Source organism: Hyperoodon ampullatus (assembly GCF_949752795.1).
Source record: "Hyperoodon ampullatus genome assembly, chromosome: 3".
Classification (NCBI taxonomy): Eukaryota; Metazoa; Chordata; class Mammalia; order Artiodactyla; family Ziphiidae; genus Hyperoodon; species Hyperoodon ampullatus.
Genome location: NC_136916.1, coordinates 102,989,558 through 103,012,729, shown reverse-complemented (window position 1 = coordinate 103,012,729; position 23,172 = coordinate 102,989,558). Strand labels below are relative to the sequence as shown.

General features: G+C 41.3%; 1 protein-coding gene across 3 annotated transcripts in view; it reads right to left on the bottom strand.

The window, feature by feature from the left end:
• The window catches only part of RYR3 (ryanodine receptor 3), a gene marked incomplete at both ends in the record, with an annotated part of 580,399 nt that overhangs the window by 324,000 nt on the left and 233,227 nt on the right, over positions 1 to 23,172 (bottom strand). For all 3 annotated transcript variants that reach the window (XM_079701083.1, XM_079701082.1, XM_079701084.1), the window contains one exon: positions 12,041 to 12,148. In XM_079701083.1, coding sequence (XP_079557209.1) covers positions 12,041 to 12,148 — 108 coding nt within the window. The remainder of the gene's footprint in view (positions 1 to 12,040; positions 12,149 to 23,172) is intronic.

Here is a 23,172-nt window from a genome sequence, read left to right as displayed (position 1 = left end):
GAGTAGAAGAGGGAGTTGAATCCACCACAAAGTTTACAACCCTGAGCAGAGCAAGAGGTTCTGAAATGCTAGCATCTTGCTAAATACACACCCTCCATTTTCCCCATTATTGGAAATCTCTGGATGAAATTGGTATAGAAACATGTTATTGGACCCTGTTAAAGGCTGTGAGAAAGAATGTGAATTTGAGATATTGTATTACATCAGGTCATTTTTTCCAAAATTTGTGTAAATCCTAAAATTGGATCAGAGTTTGCCAACAGTCCCTTTAGCAAGCTGACGTGGGAAAATCCCCATGAGGGCAGGAGATAAGGTAAAGTTGCCGCGGTTGTAACATGGGGAAACAGTCCTACAAACTATTGGGGCAAAATTCCAGGTCCTCTGGCCCCTGGAGCTGTGTCCTGAACTGAACACACAACGTAGTGAGTTAACTTAGAGAATCAGCACCATGGACAGCTCTCTCTGATTGCCTGACTAAAGGTGTCTCAAGAATTACAATTCAGTTACCAGTATCCACTAATAAGATAAAATCTACAGATTTTTGTACTCCAGCAGTAATTCTGAAAATTTCTAATACCAAGTCATAAACTTCAGAAAAGGGACAACTATTTAAAGATATACACATAGCTTAAAAAAAAAAAAGGGATGAATTCAACTTACCTTTCTAATACCTCACAAAAGACATGCAAACAGGTGTTTTCAGGAGTGGTCATGCCATGAGTTTCCATCACTGGCCCCAGCACCAACCAGAGAGCAGGACTCAGGGGAGTCAGGAAGAGGAAACACTTCCTCAAGCAAATCCCCAAAGGCCGTTCTTCAGCAGAAGCCTGCATGGTGCTGGCCACACTGACACAGGCACAGCTCCGAATTCATGCTTAAGAACAACATTCTGGTTCTCCTGCCCACTGCCCTCCACCTTATAAAAGCCGAGGAGCAGCAGAGAAATGGGGCAGGGAACCCAGCCTCTAGCTGCACATCACTAATGAGATGGAAGCGGGTGATTCTTAATAACGTGCTGACTCCACTTCTCTCCATAACAAAAACAAAAGAGGCACAACTGGTGCCTATGAACTCAGAGGCCTCTTCCTTCCATCACGGAGCTAAGACCTGGAGTTATCCACCAAGGAAGATGTGAATAACTACCACCAACAAGGGTACCAACTATCTGGGCTACAAAATCAAAAATTTTTTGTAAATAAGCCAAAGCACATGTGTGGTGTTTGGCTGAAACTACTTAGAACATGGAGTCCACAAGCTGTACATGAGAATACACCTTAGGGGTTCACAAGCTCAAGAACTGGTGCAATTTCAACAACAGGACTAAAACAGATCATCCATGGTTGCCAATCTTACTTTTTGCCCAATAAAGGCATTTATAAAAGAAAGAAAGCTGTCACTTACACTATCACTATAATTTTCAAAAAGAAAACACACCAACTTTATTACAGTTATAAAATACTAAAAAGGACATAATCATTATGCTAAATGAAATAAGCCAGATAGAGAAAGACAAATACTACTGTATGATAACACTTATATGTGGAATCTAAAAAACACAACTAACTAACAAAAAAGAAGCAGACTCACAGATATTGAGAACAAATTAGTGGTTACCAGCTGGAGGGAGGAGGGGCAATACAAGGTGGGGAAAGTTGGAGGTACAAACTACTGGGTGTAGGATAGACTACAAGGATGTATTGTACAACATGGGGAACATAGCCAATATTTTGTATAACCTTTAAAAATAGTATAAGAAATAAATATTTCTTTAAAAGGACATAATCACAGAAAATAAGAAAGGCAGAACTTTCCATTTATAAAGTTTGCTTAATGAAACAATTCATACATTGTCTTTATTTTCCTACTTTTCCTGATGACCTGCAGATTCTTTCTCATGGACAGACACTGGTCCTGGAAGAGCATCCTAAGATGTTCAGGAGCCACTAGTGTAGTTGAGGCCCCATGTTGCAGAGGGGTAGAACAAGACCCAGAGAGCAGCAAGGCCCGAGCCAGAAGGCCCAGCCCCTGCTAGTCTTGCACTTCCCTCCCTCCCATCAGATCCCCCCTCCCCACTCGGTACCAACCTAAGTCTCAGTTACAGGAGACGTTGCAGCCCTATTTACAATAGCTCGGAGATGGAAACAACCTAAGTGTCCATCATCGGATGAATGGATAAAGAAGATGTGGCACATATATACAATGGAATATTACTCAGCCATAAAAAGAAACGAAACTGAGCTATCTGTAATGAGGTGGATGGACCTAGAGTCTGTCATACAGAGTGAAATAAGTCAGAAAGAGAAAGACAAATACTGTATGCTGACACATATATATGGAATTTAAGGAAAAAAATGTCATGAAGAACATAGGGGTAAGACAGGAATAAAGACACAGACCTACTAGAGACTGGACTTGAGGATATGGGGAGGGGGAAGGGTAAGCTGTGACAAAGCGAAAGAGCGGCATGGACATACATACACTACCAAACGTAAAATAGATAGCTAGTGGGAAGCAGCCGCATAGCACAGGGAGATCAGCTCAGTGCTTTGTGACCACCTAGAGGGGTGGGATAGGGAGGGTGGGAGGGATGGAGATGCAAGAGGGAAAAGATATGGGAACATACGTATATGTTTAACTGATTCACTTTGTTATAAAGCAGAAACTAACGCACCATTGTAAAGCAATTATACTCCAATAAAGATGTAAAAAAAACAAAAAAACAAAAAAATACCAAGCGTTCTGCCTTTAGCTTTCCTCCTTTTCCTCTGCAGAGCTGGAGGCCCTTTTACCCCATGAACTTCCTACATCTTGTTCTTATTCTTGTTTTCTTTCCATTTGATGCCATTTGGTCATTCCAGATCCTTCCATTGTAAAACCAGATATTAGTAATCATAGGATTGGGACACTGGCTACAGGGTTTTTACTCCAGTGAGGATTAAAGCGCCAGTTGAGGTAAGGGTTTCTCTGGAACCAAGTTAATTTTTCTTTACCAGAATTTCCAAATAGAATAGAATTTCATTAAACTTTCATGAAATGAAAATAAGCTGGAGTTTTTTCTAGTTCACTGAGTTTTCCCTACAAATATATAATTTAAACTCCGGTAGCTATTAAAAGTAAATTACACGATCAAAGGAAAAGGCTAATAAATAACTTGAAAGGTTTCTCTTCTCCCAGGATTTCTTGGATTCCAAATGTGCTTCATTTTTAAAAAGGTAAGCAAGGCTCTTAAAATGAAAGATTTCCCCTAATTCAAATATCCCACAATTCGGGACTTAAAAAATTTCTAAAAATGCAGCTGAAATTCATCTCTGCCCCCGCCCCCCACAAACTAGTTATTAAAAAGAAATTCAGCAAAATTTCTCTTCAAAACATCTCACATAAGAATACAACTATTTACCTACTTACTACGCACTGGAGAAAGTGTAAGTACCCCAATCCTGCCTCACTCCTCTAAGAAACTTTAATGAAGATGTTTAAATTTTTTTACAATTAAAATGTAAAGAGCACACGCAAACACACACACAAACATATACAACCACCGAAAACTACATTTAGTCCAACCTTGGGGAAGACGCTCAAGCTTTCTAAGACAACTGAGGTCATTGTGACAGGACTATATTCACAGAGCATTTGAATGTCCATAGCAACAATGAGAAGAATTCCAGGGTTTGTGTAACATCAGCCAAGCTATACGTTATCACATTTGCTAAATAACCCCAAGATCACACAGGCATACTGATTTTAAGCAGGAGGTACTGACTTCAGAATGAAAAAACATTCCACCAAAGAAAAGGCAATTCCACTCAAGCTGAAACACTATATTCAGAAAGAGGGGGTTTGATAGAGTCTGGAGCTTTAAAAATTAATTCTGTGGGTTCTTCACTTGAAAATGCTTCTACTCAGGATATGAATAAATGTAAAAAGCCAGTTAACTTTAATGGTTATTCTTAACTGTTGAAATTAACATTTGATTTTTCTGCTGGTTGACTTTGGGGATGTTGCATGAGAAAGGGAAAATATCCAACTGGCTTCTTCCATTTTTATTATGAATTCCAGCCTTCCGGAGGAGCAGAGCTGGAGTTGCATAATAGACTAGGCGAGTCTGAAGCACTGAGATGCTTGGAGTAAGGCAAGGCTGCACACTTCTGTCATCTCACCACCTTGAACCCTATGGCCACAGGCCATCTAGACCATAGTCAGAGGGAAAAAGAATTTAAAAACAATGTTCAATATCTCAAAGGAAAAAAAATGAGTCCACAGGCAAGCCATCCTTGTAATTTCAGAGCAGCAGTTTAACAAGCTTCTTGGCAACAAATTCCTAAGTGTGCAGCCACCTTTAATTCCACCAGATTGAAGTGTGTGGTGCGGTGGTGTTTTTTTAGTTGCAGAAGCACAAAGGATGGAAACTGCCCTGAACACTCACAAGTGAAAAGCCCAGTTCATTACAAATACAGCTGGAGTCAGCTGTCCACGCAAAGTACATGTACAGTAAAGGAGTGAATAACATATCCATTCCGAGAGGTCACTGAGCTAGCAAAATCCAAAGCAAAACAGTAAATGGATATTTTAGTGTGTGCCAGTCTTGCTGAAAGCTTTCAAGTCATTTGAGGAATCTGCTGATACTTACAATAGAGAAAGACCCCAATGGGAATAGAGGGTATGAAGTTTCTACCTGGTAAATATTTTGTGATTTTGGCTAGAAGTAAGCAGTGGCATTAGATGTTAAAGTTTGTTTTTACTTTTCCAGTACTGTGCTGATGTCATCAAGAAACTAGCAAGCAAGCAACATGCTGTAGCCGAAATTTGTCTGCAGCATTTTTTTTGTAATTACATTTATGCAAGAAAATCCACCCAAGGAAAATGGTCAGTACCCACATCAGAAAATTTGGAATTTCTTTTTCTTAGAAATACTGCAAACAATCAATTAGAATTTTTTCTTTTACAAAAGAGGAGTTTTCTTCTTTTACCAAAACGGAGTTTTCTTACCATGAAGTAAGGTCTTCCAGATGGCAAATTTTAATGAGATATCATGTTATCGAAAGACCGGTTCAACAGTAAAATATGAGTTACTTGCACACGTTTTCACTAGTATTAGCTTATCAGAGAAACATTAAAATCCATTATATCAGCATAAAATTCTAAAATCATAGCCTAACATGAGCGAGAACAGGAAGGGGAAAGAAAGTGAGAAGAGACATAAGTTTAATGACAATTTGGTCTGTGGAAAAATACATTAAAAACCTTAGTTTGGAGGCCTTTCATGATTGTTTAATTTCTGAAAATAATATCTGGCTCTTTGAAGAAAGAAGTTCTGTCAAAACTGCAGAATACATCCCATATTCTTCCAAAAGAAAATTTATAGGAGATTCATGTCTCAAAAAAAAATTAAAACTATACTGTCATCACTTAGTGATTTAGGGTTGATGTTTTGGATGGAGTTTGAAAAAATTCTCTTTGTCCACACCAAGGCAGAAAGAGAATAAATGTATTTATCCATCTACTTAAAATTATGGGAGCCGGGGTCTCCAGAATAACAGTTAATACCAACAGGCTAAAGCTTCCACAGCTAATTGGTGATGGGTTATTTTCAATGGGACACACCAGAGGAAGTGAGACGGTGACATTTTTTCATTTTAACTTGGTGCATTGCAACCATCACAGACAGGAGGAAGTTCTTTTTCATCTTGATGTCTGTCCTATAGAGATGGTGAAACCAAAGCCCAGGGCAGTGACAGATGTGCCCGCAGTTAAACTTCCAGTAGGTGGCAGTACTAGGACTAAACCACCTGACAGCTTTGTCACCAAACAGGCTGCCATGAGCTCTAACATGGGGCAGGTTTTAAAGAGTAGTTTTTGGTATATAAACCCCTCAAACTTTTACATGTAAGAGCAATTTCACCAAATGGGTTTGGTTATTTTGTTAATACAAAAATATTATTTTTTTGTAGCAGGTGTGGATGACCAGCCAAAGGTTAAAAAAAGAAATGGAAGCATCCCAAATCAGAATGTTATTTTTCTCCCTTTCAAAAGAAAAAGTAGGATCAAGTCAAACAAGTTAAGAGTTTAATACTGTGGTATCTGGCTCTTGTCCATTAGGCAGTAGGCACAGGTAACATCCACAGGGTGAACAACCTGACAGGCGGTGGCACTGGAGAGGGGAGGTCCTGAGTGGGAGCACCAAGGAGGTACTTGGAGAACTTGACGCAGTGGCTTTTTACCAACTAGTGCAAAGGAAGTTCAGACTTGAAAACCTAATAAAGTGATTTTTGGTGCATCCTGTCTTCCCTAGCTTTAGGGCATATATGGGCGGGTTCTGGGACTGACATACGACACATGCAGAAGTGACTTTGTACTTTTTCTCCAAAGGAAATCTTATGTCCTATTTTAAAGGTGTAATTAATGCCCAGTGTTAGATTTGACTCATTAAATAATTTCTTTCCTTTATAAAACATCAGTGGGGACCAGGTTTATTTAGAATTGTGTACAAAGTTTCTCCATCAGTCTTGTTCCCCCCCCACATACATACCAAAATAAATTCTCATTCTGGCTCTTTTCTGACAATGATGAAGGGAAGACAGAAACCTCAGAAAATTGAGAGGCTACATCTGGATGATGGGGGTTGTCCCTTCTCTTCTATAATACAGAAATGATGGTGGGAACTCAGGGTCCCAGGAATAAAAAGGTAAGGCTCCTATTTGCCCTCTTCATTCTGGATGAGTTCGCACAAGATCTCTAAATCTGGGCATAGCCAGAATTCAAACTTTAGACAATGGGCTTCTAATTCCCCTCATCAGCATCTGTTTTGATTTGTTCATTACCTAACCATGTCAGGGGAGATGCATCTTTAGCAGGTTCTTTCTTAATGATGTTGTCACCTTTCTGTGACTAAATTTTCCATGACCTTATAAGATGGATGAATGTCTTGATCTTGGCTACAAGGTAAGTATCTCATGACATGTACTTTAAATAACATTTACATGAATACAGCAAAATGTAAGATTATGCCTCCTTGGCCACTTACAAGGTCACACAACGCCAGGAGGCAACGCCTAGCTTCTCAGAAAGCATTGGCACGTCATCCCTGAGCCTGTCAAATGTGCCACCACACGTATGCATTTCTTTAGCAACTGTGCTGCGTGTAGTATTCCCTATTCTAAAGACAGGGGCAAGTGAAAGGAGCCTGAAGCTCCCCCTAGTGTTAACGGGACCATCTCATAAGTAATAAGGGGAATTGAAGGACCACCTCTCAGTGAGCTTATCCGTGAGACAGGTTCTTGCATAAACAGTATCTTTCCAGGTCACATTTCCCAATCAAGTTTAAAAGGCTGAGTGTGTATTTGCATTCTAGATATTTTAGAATCTAAAGTCAAGAGTGATCTTATACAACCGTAACATTAATTCTTCTTACACGTATATTTTATCTCTTTTCTTTTCTTTTTTTTTTTTTTTTGCGGTACGCAGGCCTCTCACTGTTGTGGCCTCTCCCGTTGCGGAGCACAGGCTCTGGATGCGCAGGCTCAGCGGCCATGGCTCACGGGCCCAGCCGCTCCGCGGCATGTGGGATCTTCCCGGACCGTGGCACGAACCCGTGTCCCCTGCATCGGCAGGCGGACTCCCAACCACTGCACCACCAGGGAAGTCCCTTGTTTTTTAAGTAGTAAAAGTCTGACAGTGATTAAGTCAACTTTTAGAGAAAACCAGAGCCCTTATCAGGAGTGCAGCTGGTAATTGTGTAAATCAAGGCCTTCCATTTTTAAAAGCATTACATTCATTCACGTCAAAACCCATTTGTAGTTATTCGGCCCTCGATTTAACATGCACCTGGTCATACAGTGTGGGTCTCTCCTTCCTCTGAGGCATTTGAATATGCCTGAGGATCTGTAACAGGAGGAAGTAGACCAGAGATGAAAAGAGGAACCAATATTCATTTTCACACCCACAGACACCTGTCAGCACTTATTTAATTCTCACCCAACCCTATGAGGGAGGTTGCATTTTGAAGGTGTGGAAAGTCAAGTACAGAAAGGGGAAACAATTTGTCCCAGAGGTCACTCGCTCCAGTTTAGCCTGGACTGAAAACACATCTGCCTAACTCCAAAAACGGAGCTTCTCTCACTACAAATGCTGCTAGGTCTGTATTCAAAGTCATTGCCATAGGATGATGAGGACTGAGGACTCAGAGGGAGATGGTGACATTCTTTTTAGCCCCATGTCCTGCTGAAGGTGGTTGGGGACCTCACATTACGTAGGTTCTATCAATCCAAAATGTGAAAATACCTTAATATTTGTATGCAGGGATTTTACATCAAACTCCAGCTATTGAATTGGCCACAGTGCCAAGCATCCATCTCTTGGTAATATTCCCAGAATAACATCAGATAGCATTTAATCAGTGGTAAAGTGACCCAAGGATGAGTTTAGCGAGGGTGGACTCTGAGGGGCACTGACGTTCTCTGCCCCCAGGGTCTCCTCATCATTCATTCTCCTTTTCAACATAAAGCTGGGTCCCACAGGCTACTGGCTGTAGCTAAGGACAATTCCATAATAAACTCAGTCGTTAAACCAAGCTGGACACCTCTGTTTTATTTGCTGGCAAAAGGAACTGCTGCAGAACTGTCAATCCTTGCAAAAAGGCTTCTATACGCTCATCAAACAAATAAACAAATAACCCATGTCATTTTTTTAAAAAGTTCAGTTGCTGTGCAGCAGTGAACAGACACAAAAGGACCAGTTTATGCCTAGGAGGAAAAATGACCGTCTTCAAAGCAACCCGTTTGGTGGCAGTCATGATCATTAGGGAAAGTAATATCTGTTAAAAAGCAGTAAACGCCTGTTTCCAAACAGAATGGACTGGCATGCAGAGGAGCTGTGAACCCAGTCAAACATCCCCAGGCTCCCCGGAGAATCATTATGCTCTGTCGTGTTAACTCACTTCCTTCTTGATTTTTCCACTTTTTCTTTTTCTTCCCTGCTGAATATTATCATCTCAAATCAAATTAAGTACTAATAGTAAGTGGGCACAGCAATCACTTCAGAAAAGCAAAACATTCAGGCTCAAGAGGGTATATAAAAATATTATTTCTCATAATAAAGATTGAGAGCCCAGATGGAATTGTGAGAGAGTTTCAAGAACTCTCAGTTATAGCAACTGAAGCTGCTGTTCAGGTAACTAGTGGAGCCATCAACAAATAATGAAATCTAAATCATTTAAAAAGAGTACCCTCTCCTATCTGTACTCCAGCTCTCTTTTCAAATCCCTTCCTCTAGCTCTACGATCTCTAGTTAATAATAATAATAGCAATAATGTATCAAGATGGGAAATAACTGTTGGATTGCTCTTTTCTTTGGTAAAATGGCACAAAACAGCAATAGGACACATTGGGAAATTTCAGAGTCTGACTCAGCATACTGATTGTTATCCAATGACTTTTTAATATTAAAAATGTCATGGGGCTTCCCTGGTGGCACAGTGGTTGAGAGTCCGCCTGCCGATGCAGAGGACACGGGCTTGTGCCCTGGTCCGGGAAGATTCCACATGCCGTGGAGCGGCTGGGCCCATGAGCCGTGGCCGTTGAGCCTGCGCATCCGGAGCCTGTGCTCCGCAACAGGAGAGGCCGCAACAGTGAGAGGCCTGCGTACCACAAAAAAAAAAAAAAAATGTCATGGATAGTTTATTTTGGACTTGATTTTTCAAAGAGAATGGCTCCTCCAATAAGATTTAACATATTGGTTTTTAAATATTGTAAATTAAAGATGGCCCCTGAAATATATAATGATATGGAATAAACTTCTGCTATAACATGGCTGGTAATTAAGGTATGTCTTATTCATATGTTCCAAAACTAAGAATTCAATCTTATTAAGTTGGTATTAGTATTGTATTTGGAAAATGAATTGTTATTTATTCTTTTTTAAAAGACAAATCAAGTTAAGACTATTGTTTAAGTTCTCGGCAACAAAGAAGAGCAAGGGTTATAAACAGAACTTTTCAATTTACTTTGTCATCTATAGGATTCCCTGAACTACTCAAACTAAATGGTAAAGAAAAAGAAGTCCTTTGAAATGCACTTTGTGAACAAGATAAGAGAATGCACACAAGATAATTCTCCAGTTAACATAGCTTCTCTCTATCTTCCCAATTTCTATCCTGGGTCATATATTGGCAGGGTCTAGCTGATCTTGGTTGACACTGAAAGTGGTGATATTCCACATCAACCAGGTTTCTCTCACCAAAGGTGTCTGTAAATCATGAGTTAATTATACTGGAAAGAATAGTGAGCAATTAAAAAGTAATTTGTTCCACTGAACTGGAAACGTTTGAGGGTATGTACCTAAGGAGGAAAGCATGGGGTACTGAGGTCAGTGTCAGGAGGAAGTGAACACAGATTTCAGATTTCAGTGAACATCAAAAGAACAAAAACTCACCTGTGTTAATGCTCTAAGGAAAAGCTATTTCAGGTGGTTGATGAAAGCATACTATGCTAAGCCGAAAGAGTAAAGAATCACAAGTATTGGTGTTAAGGACCCTAGAAAACTAATTAAACATCCTAATTTTATAGATGAGAACACTATGGCACCAAGAGATTGGAAGACTTATGTAAGATCACATTAAGAGCTGGAAGATGACCCAAATGTAAACATTGGTTCTCTTGAGTCTACGGTCATTGTCTCTTCTACCACCAATGAGACACTTCTTTATGATGTATGAGTTCTTTCAAGTCAAATACTAAACTGTGCTAGGTCCTGCAAATATTCCTACCTATGTGCAGTATAGGATGCAAAAAATTAGATTTGTAATTGTAGTACACAATGGTAAGAACTATTTACTGACTGTTGCTCAAGCAAGGGCACCCATCCTAGACTTACGGGGTCAACAAAGGCTTCTCAGTCGACCTAATATCTAGACTCGTTCCTTGTAGGAGAAGTAACGATTACATAAAGGAAGAGAGAGAGGAGGAGCAAGCTGTTTTACGTGGAGGAAACAGCTGACATATATGATTGGGGGTAAAGAGAGTTGTCGTGTTTGAGGAAGTGAAGGGAATTCAACGTGGTTGGATCACTGAGTGCTTGGGGTGGGGGGGTGAGAGACGGGGCAGGAAAGGTAAGCAGGGCTCACCAAATCCTGAAGGCCTTTATGCCTAGTTAAGGAATTTGGGATTTCTCTTAAGGTAATGGGCAGACAGAGAACTTTAAAACAGTAAAGTGTAGTGATTAGATTTGCATTTTGGAAAGAACATTATGACAGTTGAGTGAAAAAAAATGATAGGGGAGGTAGGCACAGAAGGAATCAAAGCAGTTAGTCTGAGGTAGTAATGCAGAAGATAAAGGATAGTCATCTAATAAAGTATCTAAGGAGGGTGGAGAGGGGTGTTTGGACTTCGGATATACAGGCCATAGAATTAAAATACTTGATGATAAATGAATATAAATAGATGTGGGTCATCAGTGAAAGGGTCAAACATTACTCTGAAGTCTCTGGCCAAAGTCTTGCCTGGGAGACCTTTGGGAGACCATCATCCCTCAGTTGAAGACTTAGAGACAATTTTGCCAGCAATAGAAACTCAAGACAGCTTTGTACTTGCTTATCATGAGTGAAACCGTGGAAATCTGGGTACATGTCAAAGATTCTGCATTCTACAGGAAATCCTCTCCAAAATGCTGTAACCTGGTTGTGCTGCACTGAGGCAGTCATAAATCTCTGGTGAGACTTTCCCAAGAAAAAACAACCAGCCTAACAGGTACCCACCCCCCCATCCCAAGGCCCTTTCAGCCTCTCCATATTTCCCAGTGGATTATGGGTTCAATGTCCTATGCCCTGTTCAGGCAGCATTAATGATGATCTATTCTATTTTCTGGTGGAAGTTTGTTAACCCAAAGGAAGCAGAGTTAGGGCTGCTAAGTAAGAGGAATAAGAGGACTGACTCAAGGAAACTGGAAAACTAAGGTTTTCTAGTTCAAAACTGGAGGAATGAATTGAATTGTATACTTTTGGGCTATGGAGTGTCCCAATCCCCACCAAGGACATAATTCAGGTACTCACCCCTTCGCTGCCATTTTCACCTGTGTTGGCAAGCATTTCCTGCAGGGCTCTGACAGAGAGGGACTGTTCCAGTACAAAATTGCAGACGCAGAGATCTGGAGGAACATACTGTGGAAATAAAACCAGAATGAGGATACCTACTCATATCAGTTGGGGATCAGTCACACAATAACATCTCAAGGGCAAAGAGCCTATGAATCAAAGTAACACTTGGATCGATGGATGGATGAATGAGTACAAGAGGTAGCTTTCTCTTTTTTATTCATGTTAAAATGGGTTTCAAGCTGGATTCTAAAGGATGAGGAGAAGAAAAGCCCCAAGTCTCAAGGCAACAGCGACCAAAATGTCAGGATCAGCTTGAGTAATGGCTGGGGGCACACATGGGAGAAGAATACACATCCAGCCTTGCTGAAGGAGCGAAGGCTGATCGACACTGATGTCTGGGTGGGACCAAAGGAAGAAAGTCACTGGGATCTCATCCACAATAATTTGTAAGAGGACAAGACCAGAATAGTGACCAAACACTCGGCAATAGTGACCAAAATAGGGAACCCATTTATTTGTTAAGAAAATCTGGATACCACAGTGTAAAAAGAGAGGATTAAGAGCTACATAAATTTAATTCTGAACAAAGAAATTGATGACCCCTACAACAATCATTCTAATTTATTATATGCTCAGGTAATACCATGATATTTTCAAACATTTCTCAAAAACAGACAGCCTTCTCTGTAGATTGACTAGTAATAGCTAACGCTCATTGAGTACTTTTCTGTGCCAGGTATTGTTTTAAGTGCTTTGCTTATATTGGCTCATTTAATCTTCACAATCACTCCATGTATACATACTATTTATCTCTCAGTTTACAGCCAAGGAAACTAAGGCACAGAGAAGTTAGGCCACCTGCCCAAGGTCATGGCTTACACTTGGGTAAGTTGGATTCAAATCTAGGCACTCTGTCTCCAAATCCATACACTTAACTCTGTTCCTGCTGCTGATGAAAACATTACAGATTTTTTTTCACAACTAGACTATTTTCTTTAATAAATTTATTTATTCATTCATTCATTCATTCATTTTTGGCTGCAAATGGGTCTTTGTTACTGTGTGCAGGTTTTCTCTAGTTGCGGCGAGCGGGGGCTACTCTTTGTTGCTGTGCATGGACTTCTCATTGCGGTGGCTTCTCTTGTTGCAGAGCACGGGCTCTAGGTGCATGGGCTTCAGCAGTTGTGGCACGTGGGCTCAGTAGTTGTGGCGCACGGGCTTAGTTGCTCCGCAGCATGTGGGATCTTCCCGGACCAGGGCTTGAACCCATGTCCCCTGCATTGGCAGGCGGATTCTCAACCACTGCACCACCAGGGTAGCCCTAGATTATTTTCAATCAGCAAAGATTTAAGTTTTATATTTATGCAAAACACAGTGCTTGGTATTGAGAAAGATATAAAGACATGCAAAACAAAATCAATGCTCTTTAGGAGTTTACAATCCGGTTCCATGATACATCATTTTCCTTGGGAATACAGCTTATATTCACCTTGCACACCAAGCCTTTGTTTCCTCTGTGATATTGGCTGAACATTGACACCATCGGAGTAACAGGAATAAGGAATGAGGGCCAGAAGTCACCAACAGCTATGTCTAATACTCGGAGACAGGTAACACTGTTTCTATGGAGCTCCAACTTAAAAGCTAAAAGCAAGCCTGCTATTAAAGCACAGATAACCCCTCTGATTTTCAACATTTTCATTTTTTAAATAAAGATTATGGAATTGGAGATCTTTAATTTCCCTTTAATTTCCAAGTGTTTGTATTTGTACCTTCTTCCTCCTCTTCCCCAACCTCAACACCCTCAAAAATAAAATGATGTCCCACTTGTTGGACCTGCCCACTCTTTCCCTTTAGTAAAGTTTTAAGACCCCCTTAAGCCAAGAGTGGCTTATCCTATCCTGAAGGCTACTGGCCCATGGGTGACTTACATTTTGCCACTTAAATACTTTTCTACTTAGGATCTCTACAGTCAGAAATCCTAAAAACCCAGACTCCCTAGAATTCTGGTGTTACAGGAAATTGCCCAGTTCTCTTTATGAACATGATGTAACCAAGGAGAAACTGTATGTAACACGAGGAGACAACAGCCTTTAGTTTACGTTTCTTGCTTCGTTGTCAACGTTTGTTCCTGCTGCAGGTAATTAACTCATTTGTATGAGCAAGCAGATGGCTGGTGATGCAGGGCAAGGCTTCACATCAGGAAGTGTTTTTAGAGTACATATCGCATCATTACAAGTACCAGACAATAATATGATATAGCATTTCCCTAAAGACCATATGCCATAAATATATATAGTCTGACTCAGTCACCCAAAAGATGATGCCGCTTCAGAATATTTTACAGAGGTTTTTTTCCTACCACATCTTGGTCTATCTGGATCTCATGTCACCAGAATAGGAAGCAAAAAGAGCTAGGGTTTGAGTGTGTCCACTTCCTCCTTCACTTCACTAGAGCATGGGATTTGGAGATTTCTCTATTCAGGAATGTCTACGGGTATGGTTGGTACTTTAAAGGGTGCGTTTTGGCCAATCAACTGAACGACCCCAATATTCACGCTCACTTTTACAAGAACCCTATTTAGCCCAGTCTCTTTAAGACAGAAACCTTTACAGCTCCAAGTGCTAGAGATCCTGTCCTTATACAAGATTGTGTGATTCTGTCAGCTCTCTTTCCTCCTGTTCTGGTTTGCTTGGACAGGGATAGGCGTTCTCCCCCAGCGATGCCATCCCCCATCCTGATAGAGGACCACGGATACCAGACACGAGGCATGCTCCAATTACATTTTTCTTTTCCCTCCAGATATTAAAAGTCCCAAGGTGGTCGTGATTTAATTCCTGGTACACATGGGTACATTTACAGAGGGAGAGTGAGCATGTGGGGGGAAGCATCTCATATGGGAACTGTATCTGCCACTGGTTTACATAGTTTCCTTACAGTTTAGTTTTTCTTCCTCTAGAGTGTGCTCTTGCCCGGACTCTCCATGCTCGGGGATAAGGTCACACCACTCCAAGAGCAGGCAGAACAACATGTGGGCAGCGGCAGGGGAGGGAACAGGGCAACAGGACTATCTGGAGGAGAACAAAATGCAGCTAGCGACTTGTGACATGGAGTGCAGAGCACAGAGCCATCTGACCTGCTCCACCAGCTGCCATCCTTAATTAAACTCCAACACCGCCTGAGCTCCCACCTCCACATTTCCCAAGAATGAGCCAAGGCCACTGGTCCATCAAAGCTAATTTGTTTTCAGCATGAGAGTTCCCCTAGGAGGCCAGCTCATTGTCTCTGTGCTCTGGAGCCTGTGCCTCGGTCACTGCCTGGCAGGCGTGGGGCATGTGTTTGATGATTCTCAGCATGGAGAGAAGGGCTCTGTTGACATCTGTTCTGAAATAGCTCCTCATCACTCTCCCCAGCCCTGTCCTCAGCCTAGAGAAGCACCACGTTTCCAAATGTCCTACAGAAAACCTTGAGATGCTAGGGCTCTGCATAAGCCAGGAACTAGGTATTCATTTAACCCCACTATGTAGAAAACAGTGAAAGGGAAGGCCTATGGACACTCCATGTTCCATAAATCTATGTAACATATATCTCTCTGCACTCGAAGTATTTTTCTGGGGCTTACTAAGTCCAAGAAGGTAGGAATTTAACACTCCTGCTATTGGATTCATTTAGCATTTTTCTACCTAGCACCCCACAATGTACACTCACCAGGGTACTAGTTTGTACGAGGCAATCCTTCAGGGAAATGAAGAGAAGAAATAGTTAACAGAAACAGGGCTGTTCTCCCTCTATTATGCTGTTAACCACAGTCGCTGTGGCTTATATAGTTCTTCACGCAATGCAGTCTGTTTCCCTAGATTGTGGGTATCTTGCAAAATCTGTGTCTCACTCTACTTTTGCTATCCTTAGTAGACAGAACAGCAAGTGCTCAACTCAAGCCTTCTTGAGCTGACTCTCCGTGTCCTAGACTATCCGAGAGTATGTGACTGATGGTAGCTGTGGTTGCAGCACTGAGCATGCACTTGCCTGTTGAGCCCCTTCCCCAAGCCTCCTGCTTAAGATTCAAGGGACCCTCTTCTCTCATTGTCATGGGTCTCCTCCCACTTCTCTGTTAGCCCATCTGACTCTCATACAGCCATGCCTCAATAATATACCCTGTAAGTGCAGCAATGGCTTTGAATGAAAAGCAATATAGGTTATATTGGTTAAGAGAGAACCCTCTAGCACAGGATTGCCTGAGGTCCTATCTCTGTTGAACTGCTTATTAGCTGAATGACGTTAGGTAGATAACTTAGTCTCTTTGCCTCAGTTTCCTTACCTGTAGAGATCTAATAGTACCCACTTCTCAGAATAAACTAATTTTTTATATTTAAAGAACTTATGATACGGTCTGGCACACAGTAAGTACTCAATACATGTCAAATGTCCACACAGGGCAGTGAAATGCACACATCAATAACTCACTTAAATGTTTATGCATATATCTACTATTTTTGAAGTTCTTATTTTGTGTAAGGATAAGGCAAAATCCCTGCTCTTCAAGGTTGTGTGGTCTCGTGGAGTATTGGGGAAGCAAACGGAAAACTTCCAAAGTATGATTCAAAAGGCCCATAGGTGGGTAAGGAAGCGTGAGGAAACACCCAGAGTTGAACAGGGCTGGAGTAGAGAGAATGGGAGGGGGAGGGGAACAAGCAAAGGGAGGTGAGAATTGAGGCTGAGAAAGAAGTAGGTGCTAGACTGAGGGTCTTGAGTCACCCTGCCAAGGATTTTGGACTCTGTCTTCAGTGCAATAGCCTACATTCAAGGAAGCGACCAAATCAATGTGCATCTTTGAAAGATCACTGCAGGTCTAGTGTGAAGTAGGCTAGACCAAGGCAGAGAAACTAGCTAGGAAGTTGTTGCAATAAACTGGTTACAAGGGGACAATGGCATGAATTAAAGTAATGGTAGTCAAAAATGGAGATAAAGCAGTGAATTTGAAAAATCTTCAGAAGTTAAGAGAGAGAAGATCTGGTGACTAATTGGACGTAGGAGAGGAGTGGAAGATAACCAGTGTTTCTATCGGATGGAAAAAGAGTGCAAAAAAGAATTCAGGAAGAACAAGCCACACCAAGGGTCAAAAGTACCACGAAGACAGTAATTGCACTCGGCAAATTGTCCCTGGATCTCCATTTGGGCAACAGAATGATGATGGGAGAGCAAAGTCTCTGTGATGATGTCGTGGTATCCCTGCAGGTGTCAGCAGAGGGAGGCTCACCTGGGAGAAGAGGAGGAACCTGAGAGAATGACACATGTTCTCCACAAAAGGAGAATTCCTGGAGACCAGCAACCAAAGTCAGCCCAAGTAACCTTACTTCCCTTTCCCATGTCCACTAGGCAGTCAGCCAATATTTAGAGAACCTAACAGTATGCATGCAGTATTGTACTAGCTGCTGTGGGGAACAAAAAAGACCTGGTTTCTATCCTTTAAGGAATTCTTAAGCTATTTGAAGAGACAGATCTACCATAGATGAGACTTTATGAAACAATAAAAAAGTTTACATTCAATGCTAAATTGGAGAGTATGAGTTATATGTCTTACAGGACCAAGAGGCCTCTCAGCCATGTTGAGATGGGGAAAGGCCAGCCCAGGCTGGAGCATGGCCTAAAAAGGGTTTACGTGGGCAAGTAGCTCCTGGCACAGAGCCAGAACTCAAATGTTTGTTTAATGAATGAACAAGATGGGAGAGTTATCCTTCCATTTCCTTGTGTGGATTCTTCCCTTCTGTTTAAAATTCCATTAGTTGAAGCAGCATTTTTAAGTTATAGGCTTTCCAGAACCTCTGTCCTTACTTCCCTTTGCTTTTTCACCTAATTCACCATCCCCACAACTCACCTCCATGGGCACTATGTCTGCTGGCAAGAGGCAGAGCTGGACTCTGTCCCCAGTGGTCTGGCTTCTACATGCCTTGTTTGTTCCATTTCACCACAGTGCCTCACACAGGACTGATAACCATCTCCCTATGATGGCTCAATGCAGTCCTACTCAAGGACTATGGATGAGAAGACTTCCCAAGCCCTTGGGGGCAGAAAGTTATTCTCTCCTCCAGAAAATGTTCCAGGTCAATCTGGCCCCACTAGGTACAGTGTGGCATTGGATAAGACCAACTTTCTTTGGGTGAGCATCAGGATGGCTAGAGATGGGACATGTAGCTTGTATTTCAGGAGCTTTAAGCACTTCACAGACATGATCTCATCCACCTACAGCAGACATGAGCTCATTTGTGGACTGCCTCTCTGTTATTGATAAAACATAATTATTTATATTGTGTTTATACTTCAAAGGCAGAGCCGATCATTAACCAAACTAACACCTACATCTCATCCCAAGCAAGTTCTAAGTATTTATGTAGTTAAGCACCTTTTAAATCTACCTTTGTCACCTCTGCTAAGTTTCTGATAGATTATAATGAAGAAAGTTATATAGTGAATATTTAAACCTGAAGCTGTTGCCCAGTCTCTGTATTTCTACAAAAATAGTTGGTGGCTTTACAACTATTTTAGAGGTGGGTCAACTGAGATACAAAGGAATTAGGTAAAACTTATATGGGCAAGTGGAGAAATAAGAATAGAATTCATATATACATTTAAAATGTATCTATTTACCTATCTATATAATTGTAGCAGGTACTGTACTAAATCCTTTATAAATATTACCTCATTTAACTCTTACATCAACTCTTTTAGCAAAACGATTATAGATAGACAGTTTATAAATGATAAAACTGAGACTCAGAAAGGTTGAAACACTTCCCCACAACCACATGCTGAGACTAGCATTTAAATCGGGAATTCCAAACTCAACACTTTCTGATACTGTGCCAATATTCCTGAAGAGAAGATTCTCATCCTTATACCAACATTGTGTTGTGGAACTCTAATTCTACTAGGCTACCTCCTCCTAATTCTTTTTTTTTTTTTTTTTTGCCACACCAAGCGGCATGTAGGGATCTTAGTTTCCCAACCAGGAATCGAACCCGTGCCCCCTGCAGTGGAAGCACAGAGTCTTAACCACTGGACCACCAGGGAAGTCTCCTCCCAATTCTTATACTTTAATAATTTAAGGACTTTATATTAGGTTCTTGACTATCTCAGGAAGAGTTCTCTACTCTGGAATGGCTACTGCAAAGATTATGGGCTGCAGTTTGTGGGACTATTGGGGCTTAAGAGCTTTCTAAAATTGAGATTCCTGGCAAGCAAGCTCATTTCCATCTTTATGCAGTTCTGAAATCTGAAACCAACTTACTATGTAAGCTCTCTCTTGCAAAAAGCAATTCAACTCTGGGCATGATGGGACAAGTTTCCACCAAGGACATACATGTGGAGATTTTAAACATGTGTACATCCAGATTTTAAACATGTCGAGGGAAGAGACTTTGCCTGTCTGTGTTAAAAGTTATCATGAAACAAGTTTAAAATGTATAAAACCTCGCTTAAGTTTTTTAAAAATATATTTTGCTATGGAAAAGGATCTTTCAGAAAGGTCTTTCTGAAAATATATAAACTATTCAAAACATTTGAGTTCCAATTTTTGCCTTAACTTTGCTAACAAAAACCATTATATGTAAACAGTAAGGCACACAGAATTTAGACTTATAGATGGAAAACATTCCTTTTGGGAGGAGAGGAGAAAGATTCTATTATCTTTTAAAGGAATGAAGTGAAGAAGGTGCCTTCTGATGCCCGAGGAATCAACCACAGGAAGGCGACGCTCTCAGTATCCCCCAGTCTCTTGGCGGTTCTTCATTCTAGGGAACAGTGAGCATCCCTGGAAGGACTGACAGCTGTGGAAAATCACTACCACAGCACAAGGAGACTTACTAAGCAAAATCACTCATGGTCATGAGCAGAACAACTGCAGCATCTGATGCCATGCTGGCCTGAGGTTTTCTCCAAGAAAGAGGGAGTATTCAGAAGGAAAGGGATGGAATAAGTTGATTATGCATAAGGAAAAGGAAGATTACCAAGTTACAGAAAGCTGCTGATATTTAAAAAAAATAAAATAAAAAGCTTCTACTAGGGAGTTAAATATTTACTTGAGCAGAACACTTGCTGAAACACTCCCTACGTGAGCGAGGAGCCACTGCCACCTAGAAGCAGGAAATCCAAATTGCAGGACAAATATCCTTTGACAAAAGTCCTGCCAAGAAATACCAGCCCAAAGTGATAAAGAACTAAAAACACCCACAATCACTGTTTCTTTGCCTCATCCCTCAAATGCCCAGATATTGGCTGTTTAATTCACACTGATCCACGGATCCATTAGAGTCTAGCTTCTCATAGGGAGAATGTTTATTAATTCAAGTAAGAGCCACACTTGCAACATCAACTATCCTTTTGATGATGCTCAGAGATTTCTCACAAGAGGTAACACAAATAAGCTTGTTTTGGAAGTGTGAATGCAGAAGCGCAGTTGGCCCAAGAATCTCCTGGGCAAGGCTGCTAACATTTCAGATTCCTGGCATCCTTCTCCAGGTGGTACTTTAAAAGAATCTCCCAGGTGATTCTGAAGCAGGATGTCTCTGACCCCAATTTGAAAGATACTGTAGAGTAACTGGACCAAACAAGTAAAGTCAGGTCCCTGGACAGTAACTGATTCTTACTCTAGATCGTTCATTAAGCGAGTTCAATTCATCAAAATATAAGAATTTCTTTCAAATGAATAACCCAATAATTTGAAATCCACATAATTGTTGTTGTTATGATCTTGCCTGCTATGGCCCCAACCAAAAGTAATGCTGAGGTACCCTGGACGCCTCTATTCTGCAAGCATCAGTTGTTTCTGGTACATAGGAAGAATGTCACCAAGAGCCTGGCAAAAATCAGTGCTGTGAAGCTTGTGTTCTTTAAAATAAGGAAGAAGGGGCAGCCAAAGAATCAGAGTCAAAATGCTGGGCAGCTGGCTTGTAAAGCTGCCTGCTGGGAAAATGCATAACTCACAGGCTGGATGGTTGATTTGGGTCTTGATTGAGCCAAGTTTTGCCACCCTGCCTGGCGTGGCCGGCATGTAAAATAACAAAGGTGCCAAAAGGTAGAAATGTGGAACACTTGCACCTGGAAAAAACAAGCTGTGCGGAGGAGCAGCAAACAATACCTACTGCTTATAGACGGAGATAGCGGAAACAATGACTCTTTGTACGGCCCTAAAAAAAATACGGTCATAAATTAAACTCTAGCTTAATGAGTAGCACAGGTAATACAAAAAGCTCTGTGGTAAGGAGTAGGACCCTAATTTGCTAGAGTTCAATGGGATCTACTGTGAGAAACTGAAGTTGTTATTCCAAAGAGCTTACATATTGGAAAAAAAGCAGAGCTCAGGAAAGAGGAAAGGCAGCATGTCAGTAAGAAGATGAAACCAGCATGTGTGTTCCATGTGCCATGAATAAATTAGGGGTACCAGCCTCAGCAAGAGGAACAGCACAGGGTACAGGATGGTGGAGTCGGAACGAGGTGTGATAGGCAGAAATATCAACAGATGAGATCAAAGCTGAGGGGGGCGGACTGGCAGGAAAGCCTAGTCTCAACCTAATGTTTGTGTTTTAGTCTCGAGCTTGGCTTCCTTTAGTTTTGGTGGGAGGAACACTGACCAGCAGTGTACCGCCCTCATATTCCTTGGCAATTCCACTCGCCCTCTCCTTCCTTTTGAGAAATGACGTGGTTGTCAGAGAATTTAGAAACCATGGCAAAGCTTTTCTCCATGGCAAGGCACTTCTCCATTTTCTCCAGCAGCTTCAGGAGGAGACAATGTGTGTCCCTTGGCCTCTCATCGCATACAGGAAGGGGAAGATTGAGGAAAGCCTTCTGAGGCTCCCACAAGAGAAGAGAAAATGCCAAGCTCAACTAAAGGCTGATGGAACAGAGACACTGTGTACGCAATGGAAGTTCTGTTCCCTTAGGTGCAATGATCACCACTATTATTATCGGGAAGAACGTCCTGTGTACTGAGTCCTGCTTGACTACAGTATCAGCTCCATGAGGCTCTGGATCTGAAGTGGATAAAGCTCGGGGTGCCAAAGGGTAAGGACAACAGCTTGGCTTCCAAATGGTTTGAATTTTTTTTCCCAATGCCTCCTTCCCACTCTCAGATTGAATCCAAATTCCAATGTGCAAATGCAGTTTTTACTTTTTGTCCCCTCCATGGAATTTTTGTTTTGGAAAAAATAAACATGTCACTATAAACTAAGTTCTGGATTCAAATTTTTTCTTTTGGCAGGAGTATATGGAGAGATGTTCATAAAAGTTTCAGTTTTTAAAAGCCTTTGTGGAAATAAATAACAGTTATAAATACTTTTCTCCAATATGGAAAAAGTCCTCCTATATCCTACCCCCTTCAACTGCCTCATAGTGTCTGAGCTAAACTACTACCACTAGATATTTACATGTGCAAGGATTAGTATCACACGCTCCCATTTACAAGGGGGCATGAAATATTCAATACAGATATTTTAAAACATGTATACTGGAGAGGGATTTAGCACTGCCAGTCAGAAGTAGCTGCATGAGTTAAAAATGTTCACTTAATAATAAACACTGCTTCAGTGGAGTGGGCTATATCTACTTCAGGAGTACCATCTTTACCAGGAAGCATTCCAAGTATGAAGGATGAACAAACATCAAAATGCTCATTCAACTGTGGAGACGTGTTGGGTTCCATTCTCTCCAAACCGTCTCCCATTGAAGTCACTGATACCTTTCACTCAGGTCGTGAGCCAGCTTTGATAAACACAAGGAAACCAGTAGGAGACTCAGTCTCTTCCTATTTGAACCCAACCCATCACTCAGCATCTGGTGAAGGTGACCAGGAAATACCATGTCAAATACTGCCTCTGCCCAACCATCCAAGTTCACGTGACAGAGCCTTCACTTCAGTTCCCTTCCTTATTTGCGCTACACAACTAACCCAGGTTAGTGAGGTTTCCCATCAACGATGAGGACAGGGAATAGGTGTTGCAGGGCAGATTACTCAGGAGGGAAGGGGAAAGGAAAAGCCTCATCAGGAGTTACCTCCAATACACAATGTTTGTGTCAACTTGGTGCCATGAGAGAG